Source organism: Achroia grisella, unplaced genomic scaffold, assembly GCF_030625045.1.
Source record: "Achroia grisella isolate CSIRO2021 unplaced genomic scaffold, CSIRO_AGI_Agris_v1 utg14841, whole genome shotgun sequence".
NCBI lineage: Eukaryota > Metazoa > Arthropoda > Insecta > Lepidoptera > Pyralidae > Achroia > Achroia grisella.
In genome coordinates this window covers 5,920-15,386 of record NW_026712642.1, presented here as the reverse complement: position 1 = coordinate 15,386, position 9,467 = coordinate 5,920, and the positions used below count along the sequence as shown (strand labels likewise).

Genomic DNA, 9,467 nt, shown 5'->3' with positions numbered 1-9,467 from the left:
TGTTAAGATCGGGAGTCCTATCTGCGGAGGACATCCCCGGGCTGCGGCTTGGTGGGCAGACTGCTGACGGCGCAGGGAGTACGTCGCCGAAGGTAAGTATGCGTGTGTCGCCCCGACCCGTCGGGGCACCGGGCGAAGAGGTGCCTTCAGGACCGCTTCCGTCCGGCGGGAAGGCTATACGCGGTCGCGGCTGCGGTGCGCTTCTAGCGCAACGCAGCGGCGATCGCGGCCTTTGCGTGGGGGGCGGAAGGTGTATTTTCACCCGAAGCCCCAACTTGGACACTCGGAGCGGAGGATGTAGGGGCATCCGAAGTTCCCAGGAGGCGAGTGATCCGTGGAGTGTGGGCGTGGAGTGGTCCCCGCGCCCAACTTCGGCGGCTCCTTCACTGGAGACCCGCGGCCGGAGTGCGGTCGAATGCAAATGCGAACCCGCACAAAGGCGTCTTTCGTGGTTCATGGAGGAACACCGAGGGGTTTTGGTGGGTCGGATTCGTCCAGTCCCACAGTATTCGTCCGCTCCCCTTCATAAAGGCGGACGTTTCGGTATAGAAACCTTTCCCCTCGTTAAAAAAAAAAAAAAAAAAAGGTTAGGTTAGGTTGGGGCGTGGGGCGTGTGGTCGGGCAACCTCCTAGTATGGGCCTGCCATTGGGAGGCTTCCCCATCCTCGTGGATACGTCCGCGGGGAACGGTGGCCGAGCAATGGTTTGGTTCTGGTACGCCCCGGGCGGGATAGTAGACGTTCCTTCGGGATACTGCTACTATGTCGGCCAGTAGCCCGGCGAGTAGGGGGTGGACGCTGTTTAACGGCGCCCGTCCAATTATGGTGGCGTGCCACCTAGGCCGATTTCGGCGAGAGGGCGACGCGAGCGGCTAGGACAATGGGTCCTGACCCCAACCGGGACCCGTCCAGGCCGTGAGCGAAGCATTCGGGTCGGGTCCGGTGGTGCCTTGCGCATAGCCGGACTGACTCACACCGCAAACTTGCACTGGGTGTTGATGACAGGAGGTCGTCCACTTAGTGTGAGAGCGGGGGTCCTGGGTTCGCCCGGGGCTGCGAGGAGCCAACCTCTATAAAAAACCGCTCGCGGTCGGGTCAGAGTTGATGAGGAGGACGGAGTTGCGGGCAGGAGTGCCCGTAGACGACGGAGTTGTCTCTGGCCAAGACTGCGAGTGTATCATCATACCGTAAACTTGCACCGGGTGTGATGACAGGAGGTCGTCCGCTCGGTGTGGGAGCGGGGGCCCTGGGTTCGCTCGGGGCTGCGAGGAGACAACCTCTATAAAAAACCTCTCGCGGTCGGAGTCAGAGTCATGAGGAGGACGGAGTTGCGGGCAGGAGTGCCCGTAGACGACGGAGTTGTCTCTGGCGAAGACTGCGAGTGTATCTTCATACCGTAAACTTGCACTGGGTGTGATGACAGTGGTCGTCCGCCCAGTGTGAGAACGGGGCCTGGGTTCGCCCGGGGCTGCGAGAGACAACCTCTATAAAAAACCTCTGGCGGTCGGCGCGGCTGTCGACGAGGAGGACGTCGTCCGGGCGAGGAGCGCCCGCAGACGACGGAGTCGACGCGGCGTGAGAAGACAGCGGGAGGATCGTTGCTAGGCGTCTTCGGATGCTGGGCAACATTCGAGGAGGCAACACTACCGGCGCCTACGGTTTAACCGTGTGGCGCGGTAGTGCTTACGGAGGATACGGTCCCGGAGGCGCATCGCGAATCTGGGTAAGTATTCACGAGTGGGCAGCTCCCGATTTTAACATGTTAAGATCGGGAGTCCTATCTGCGGAGGACATCCCCGGGCTGCTCCTTGGTGCGGTTTGGTGGGCAGACTGCTGACGGCGCAGGGAGTACGTCGCCGAAGGTAAGTATGCGTGTGTCGCCCCGACCCGTCGGGGCACCGGGCGGAGGCGGTGCCTTCAGGACCGCTTCCGTCCGGTATGGCTATACGCGGTCGCGGCTGCGGTGCGCTTCTAGCGCAACGCAGCGGCGATCGCGGCCTTTGCGTGGGGGGCGGAAGGTGTATTTTTCACCCGAAGCCCCAACTTGGACACTCGGAGCGGAGGATGTAGGGGCATCCGAAGTTCCCAGGAGGCGAGTGATCCGTGGAGTGTGGGCGTGGAGTGGTCCCCGCGCCCAACTTCGGCGGCTCCTTCACTGGAGATCCGCGGCCGGAGTGCGGTCGAATGCAAATGCGAACCCGCACGAAGGCGTCTTTCGTGGTTCATGGAGGAACACCGAGGGGTTTTGGTGGGTCGGATTCGTCCAGTCCCACAGTATTCGTCCGCTCCCCTTCATAAAGGCGGACGTTTCGGTATTGAAACCTTTCCCCTCGTTAAAAAAAAAAAAAAAAAAAAGGTTAGGTTGGGGGGTGGGGGGGCGTGTGGTCGGGCAACCTCCAATGGGCCTGCCATTGGGAGGCTTCCCCATCCTCGTGGATACGTCCGCGGGGAACGGTGGCCGAGCAATGGTTTGGTTCTGGTACGCCCCGGGCGGGATAGTAGACGTTCCTTCGGGATACTGCTACTATGTCGGCCAGTAGCCCGGCGAGTAGGGGGTGGGCGCTGTTTAACGGCGCCCGTCCAAATATGGTGGCGTGCCACCTAGGCCGATTTCGGCGAGAGGGCGACGCGAGCGGCTAGGACAATGGGTCCTGACCCCAACCGGGACCCGTCCAGGCCGTGAGCGAAGCATTCGGGTCGGGTCCGGTGGTGCCTTGCGCATAGCCGGACTGACTCACACCGCAAACTTGCACTGGGTGTTGATGACAGGAGGTCGTCCACCTAGTGTGAGAGCGGGGGCCCTGGGTTCGCCCGGGGCTGCGAGGAGCCAACCTCTATAAAAAACCGCTCGCGGTCGGCGTCAGAGTTGATGAGGAGGACGGAGTTGCGGGCAGGTGTGCCCGTAGACGACGGAGTTATCTCTGGCTAAGACTGCGAGTGTACCATCATACCGTAAACTTGCACTGGGTGTGATGACAGGAGGTCGTCCGCCCAGTGTGGGAGCGGGGGCTCTGGGTTCGCTCGGGGCTGCGAGGAGACAACCTCTATAAAAAACCTCTCGCGGTCGGAGTCAGAGTCATGAGGAGGACGTTGCGGGCAGGAGTGCCCGTAGACGACGAAGTTGTCTCTGGCGAAGACTGCGAGTGTATCTTCATACCGTAAACTTGCACTGGGTGTGATGACAGTCGTCCGCCCAGTGTGAGAACGGGGTGGGTTCGCTCGGGGCTGCGAGGAGACAACCTCTATAAAAAACCTCTGGTAGGGGGCGGGTGTCGTATTCGGCGCTCGTCCAATTCTGTAAATAGTGTAAATAGTTAGGTTAGTTATTTATTTGTACATAGTTAGGTTAGTTCTTCTAGTTTTGTCTTCTTTTCTTTTGTCTTCGTTTTATTTTGTTTCTTTTAGTTGTTTATTTGTCTATTCTTTTCTGTCCTTTGTTCTTTTCTATAATTTTGTTTTGTATTTCGTTTTCTTTCTTCTATTTTGTATGCGGGACCAGACCCGGGTAAAAAAGGAAAAATGATGACATGGCCGATCTTAAAAAAGTAATACCCCAGGGAGGTACCACCCGTTCATCGGGTGGAGAATCCTCTGCCGTCGCACCGGGTAAGCCGGGGGCGGTCAGTCCCACGTATTCTGGGGGGGACAAGAAAGGTCAGAAGGGTGGGAAGAAGGGAGAGAGGAGGGAGACCAGGGATGAGCCGGGTGTTAGTAGAAGTGTAAATAGGGAAGGAATTGAGAAGGAGTTAAGGGTAAGACTAGAGAGAGGGGAATTAGAGAGTGTCCTCAGTACCGGGAGGTACGACATTCTGATGGAGGAGGACTTGTCTGACATGACAGGGTCGTCGACTTCCCTCTTTACAGGAAGCGACGACGGGAATACTGATACGGAGAGGAAGCGCACAAGGCGAAAGCGCCAGCGGCAGCGCTCGCATTCGGACTCGGAGGGTGAAAAAAACTCGGGCCAGGGTAAAGGAGGACCGCATTGAGGCCATGAAGGCGGCAGTGCTTGAGGGCCAGAGAAACTTCGAGCAAGGCTCGGAGTCATTCGTGCCACTTGGGGTGGAGACCCTATGAAGCTCCAGTGGACGGCGGATGCGCTCCGAAGCAAAATAGAGGCGTGTGCGGATATCGTGAACGTCACGATAAAGAAATGCGGGAATCTCAAGGGCACCACCATCCGCGACATCAGAGATGCTGTGGATGCCATTAGAGATGCGGCCGACATCCTCAAGAATAGGTCGGTTGCAAAAGAGAACTCCGTCCTAGCGGCAAAGGTCGCCAGTCTCGAGGGGCAGGTTGCCGGCCAAAGGGCTGAAAACCAGAAGGTGAGCCAGGAGATCCTCGAACTCCGGGCTGCACTTCGAGATGCGCAGGCGCAGGCGGCCGTCGGGCCATCGACTTCCGCTGCCGGAGGCCCTGCGCATGCCGGAGAACTAGCGGTTGGGGCCAGGACCCTAGAGCAGTTGGAGGACCGCATAGCCCGGAGGTTAGAGAGCCGCCTCGACAATCGCCTCGCGAGAATCGAGGAGCGGCTCCCTCCGGTCCCGGAAGTGAGGCCTACGCCAACTGCGCCTGCTGTGCGGGCGAGCGGTTCGGCTGGGCCGAAAGGCAAGGGTAGAGGAAAGGCGACGGCTCCTGCACCGGCTGCTATTGCACCGGCAGCTGTTAGTCAGGCTGCTCCTATTGGAGTACAGGAGCCGGCGCCTGCTCCCCGAGCAATGACGGAGAGCTGGGTGACCGTGGCTCGTCGTGGCGCGATGAGCCAGGGCAAAAAGGCGGCGAAGAAACCCGCGGAGACTAAATCGCTGCCCCAAAAGGCAGCGACCGCGGGTAAACGTAAGAGGAAGCCCAGACTAAGGCCGCCCCGCTCTGCAGCGGTGGTTTTATCGCTGCAGCCCGGAGCTGCCGAGAAGGGCGTTACTTACGCGGCCCTACTCATGGAGGCTAAGGAAAAGGTGTCCCTGGAGACCATCGGGATAACGGAGCTCCGGTACAGGCAGGCCATCACTGGCGCGCGAATCCTGGAGCTGCCAGGCGCCGCTAGTGGTGATAAGGCGGACTCCCTCGCTGAAAAGCTCAGGGAGGTCCTGCCCGCGGAGGTGGTCCAGGTCTCTCGTCCGGTAAAGACGGCCGACCTGAGGATTGTGGGCCTGGACGACACGACCACGTCGGCGGATGTCGTCGCCGCCGTGGCTCGTAGTGGAGACTGCGCGGAGCAGGAAGTGAAGGCGGGGGAAGTCCGCCGATCGGAGTCTGGCAGTGCGGCTGTGTGGGTTCGCTGCCCAATGGTGGCCGCTAAAAAGCTCCAGGGGGAGGGCCGCGTAAAAGTGGGATGGGTTTCGGCGCACGTAACAGTGCTAGATCCGAAACCCATGCGTTTACCGCTGCCTACTGCAAGGGCATGTGGGCACGCAGTGCAAATCGGCGGTTGACCGCAGTCAGGCCTGCTTCCGTTGCGGCGGAGAGGGCCACAAGGCTGCGAAGTGCACTGCCCCGCCGCATTGCGTTTATTGCGCAGCGGCGGGACGTCCGGCGAGTCATGCCGTGGGCAGCGGTAAGAACTGCAGCTCGCGAGGAAGCCGCGCACAGGCGCGGGCGGCGGAGACGGAGGCGATGGAGGCCGAGTCCGGCCCGTCGCCACCGACCCAGAGCCTCTCGGCGGCAGATGCGGGGGCGTCTGCCGTCACCTAAGGAGGGTGAGGCTAGGAGTAGGCGCGCGTGGTGTCCGCGCGCGCCACTCGAGGAGGAGGCTGCAGAGCCTGCGCTGCCGGGGTCGCGGTGGACTGCTATGTCGATCCCGTAACCCCGGCGCTAGTGGCGAGCGGAGGACACCAAGGGGTTTTAGCCGGTAGGAGTCCGGCAGTACCCCCACGCTTCCCCCGAGGCGTGCGGGTCTCCATGATGGATTTCCCCTTGTAAAAAAAAAAAAAAGGTTAGGTTTCGGCGTAGTAAACAAACCGCCTTCTCCTTCCCTATAAATAGAAAATCCGCGCGACACGAAAATCTTGCTCGACGTAAGTCTTCTTGACGACGTGTCGCGTTGATGTCTTTTATAGGGCGGTAGAAGATAGTGGATTTTTGCTGGCCCTATCGCTGGGAGATATCTGCCTCTTTAGTCTTTCATCAGGGTGAGGAGTCCAAAAGACCCCTCCCCCCGCAATTTGGTCAAGGTCGTTCCACTTTTAGGGAAGTTGGTCTTAGTTGGCAATTGTAAATTGCAACAAAGTTGTGTTTGCAATTGCTGATTGGCTGACCTCTCCCAAAGTGGTCTGCGGGTGGCTGTAATGGCCCCCGCACCTCCCCCCCCTCCCTCCGAGGGCCCCCCCATCGATTCGGGGGGAACAAAAGAAGGGGTGGCTGGAAAAGCCGGAACAAGAGTGGTGCCTGAAAAGGCTATGTGTTTGGGCCCTAGGCCCGATATGGATGCTCTAAAGGGCCGAGAAGAGAGGATGGAAGTGGGGAACCCGACCCAGGAACAGGGACGCCCAATGACCCGCTCTCGCTCCAACTCGGCGGTAATAGAGTTTGTGCGCCCGTCGGACATGGCTGCCGGGCGTAAGAAGAGACGCCTTGATGACGGCGCTGAATATGACTCCGCAGACTCGATGGCTAGCTCTGTGGACGTCGAGGAAGCGGCATTAGCCGCGAAGAAAGGGAGATCCCCCAATGAAGGGAATCTTTGCGCGGGCCTCGCGACGGCAAAAGTGGTCCTGGTTAGAAGCCGGCGCAGGGAGTTCCTAAAAAATAGGGGTAGTGACTCCGAAGGGGATGAAGACTCGGATTTGGACCCCCGCGTTACCCGAACGGGAATAAAGGCCCCCGCGATCACACGGACCCCGCAGAGGTGTACATACATAAGGTCCGGGAGGCGATTGTCGAAAAGACAACTGAGGCTAAGGCGGTCGTCAAGAAGTCGGGAAATCTGAAGGGGACCTGCCAGAGGCAGATAAATGATGCGCTGAATGGCCTAGCATCCCTGGCGGAGTCCCTGGAAGCGGATCTCATCCCGAGATCGGTGACGCCACTACTGAGGAGGAACTCCGACATCCAGTCGGAACTCCACAGACTCCAGAGGGAAAATGAGGAGCTCAGGGCTAAGATTGCCACTGCACCCTCGGCGGAAAGCCTGAGGCCGACACCGGCCTTCCAGCATGCGGCACGTTCATCCAAGAACGCAAATGACTGGGACACGTTCAGGTCCCAGATCATGGAGGACGTTGGCCGCATGATGGAGCGGCAAACGGCGGAACTCATGCGTCAAGTTAGGCAGCATGATAGCTCCACAGCGGCTAGACTTGGGGTTGGAGGACGATGTCCCCAACTACATGTACCGTCCCCCTCTCCAGAACGGGGACCGAATCGAGGCGTACCGGCAAGAGGGGAACATCAGACCTGGTGTTGCCCCCCAAGCCGGAACCAGCGGGAGCAAGGCGCCACAGTCAGCGCCGCGTAAGAAGGTCGGGCAAGCAGGTCAGTCTCAGCCTGCCCCTTCTAAAAAAGGCGGGCCCTGCGACTGGTTCCCAGCAGCCTACTACGGCGGTGGAAACATGGGCCACCGTCGTAAGGAAGAATGGGCGTACCACAAACGTCCCGGAGGCTAAGGCTGGACCGTCAGGGGCGCAGACAAAGAAGGCGAGCGGGTCCCATTCTCAGACCCAATCGCAAAAGAAGGGGAAGGGGGCCCCCTCGCCAAACAAGTTGAAGGCCCCCCGCTCTGCGGCAGTAATCCTCGCCCTCCGCAAGAAGCGGAGAAGGCCGGAGCGAGTTATGCCGGCATCCTTAGGGAGGCCAAGGCAAAAATTGACCTGGCCTCACTAGGCATTGAGGAGCTCCGTTTCAAGTCGGCGGCAACGGGGGCGAGGATCCTTGAGATCCCGGGTTCTCAGAGCGGGGAAAAGGCAGATGCGCTAGCGCAGAAGCTGCGAGAGGTCCTCGGGGAAAACCCTGTGCAGGTCTCCAGGCCCACCAAAACCGCAGAGATGCGGATAATGGGCCTGGATGACTCGGTCACCCCTGAGGACATCGCACAGGCGGTATCCAGGGACGGTGAGTGTGCGCCCGAAGAGGTTAAGGCAGGGGAAATCCGCCTTAACCCTTCTGGACTAGGCACATGCTGGGTGCGGGCGCCGATCTTAGTGGTCAAAAAGATCACGACGGCCGCCCGCATCAAGGTGGGTTGGGTGTCGGCCCCGGTCGAACTCCTGAGGCAGAGGCCGCTTAGGTGCTTTAAGTGCCTGCAGACAGGCCACGTACGGATGCGGTGCCCGCACGAGGGGGACCGCAGTGGCCTCTGCTTCAGGTGTAGCAGACCTGGTCACAAGGCCGCTGGCTGCACAGCCGCTCCAAGTTGCGCCATCTGCCGGGAGGCGAGCAAGCCGGCGGACCATTGGATGGGGAGCAAAAATTGCTCCCCAAACAGGCAAAATAAGGCCAAGAAGGGGCCGGCACCCGCACCACCAGCGACAGCCGCCGTCCGTTCCGTCCTCTGACAATTGGTTCGGCGACTACGACGGCCTCGTGGCTGTCATTCGTACAGGGGGGAGTTCTGCCTCCCCTCCCTGCTTGCCTCTATTCAGGGGCTCAGGGTACGTAGGTGTGAGTTGGGGGGAAATCGCCGTCGTCGGAGTGTACTTCTCTCCCAATAGGACTCTCGCCGAGTTCGAGGAATACTTGGACGGGCTGGGAATTGCAATCAGTGTGCACCCAGCCCGTTCCGTGCTCGTCATGGGGGGACCTCAATGCCAAGTCTACGGCTTGGGCTCCCCCATCACGACGATACGAGGCGAGGTCCTAGAGGACTGGGCGGTGGCGTCCGGCCTTTCAATCCTAAACGTGGGGTCGGTCGCCACTTGTGTGCGATGGCAGGGGGAGTCTATAGTGGACATCTCCCTTGCCAGTCCAGCCATCGCGCACAGGGTGCGGGGCTGGCAGGTGATGGACGAGGTGGAGAGCCTGTCGGACCATCGCTACATAAGGTTCGACATTCTCCCCTCGTCCGGAGCTCCGCACCCGGACCGCTCAGAGAGTGACACTTCGGCGTTCCCCAAATGGGCATCGAGACGTCTTAAAAGACGTGCTGGTGGAAGCTTCCATAGTCCAGGCCTGGTTTCAAATACCATCCAGGCCTGTGGAGGTTGAGGAGGAGGCCAATTGGCTCGGGGGTGCCATGACCCGCATCTGTGATGCGGCCATGCCCCGCGGCCCCCCCCCCCCCCCCTCCTAGGCGTCAGGTGTACTGGTGGTCTGAAGAGATAGCGGCCTTGCGAGTGGAGAGCATGGCCGATAGACGCCTGTACACCAGGCACCGCCGACTCAGGCGGGGCCGTGACGCCGCTATGGAAGCAGAGCTGCGGGCGCACTACAGTGAGAAGAAGAAAGCGCTGCAGCTCGCCATCAGCAGGGCCAAAGAAAGAGCCAGGGAGGAACTCCTGGAGACTCTTAAAAGAGATCCATGGGGGCGCCCAT

The 9,467-nt window shown here is 60.1% G+C and overlaps 1 protein-coding gene across 1 annotated transcript; it reads left to right on the top strand.

Annotated features, from left to right (window-relative positions):
- Positions 1-6,286: 6,286 nt before the first annotated feature.
- On the top strand, positions 6,287-9,140 carry LOC131855725 (uncharacterized). The gene is made up of 4 exons (XM_059207022.1): positions 6,287-6,752; positions 6,818-7,451; positions 7,618-8,173; positions 8,247-9,140. The coding sequence occupies exons 1-4, from the start codon at positions 6,287-6,289 to the stop codon at positions 9,138-9,140; spliced, it is 2,550 nt and encodes an 849-aa protein (XP_059063005.1).
- Positions 9,141-9,467: the final 327 nt, after the last annotated feature.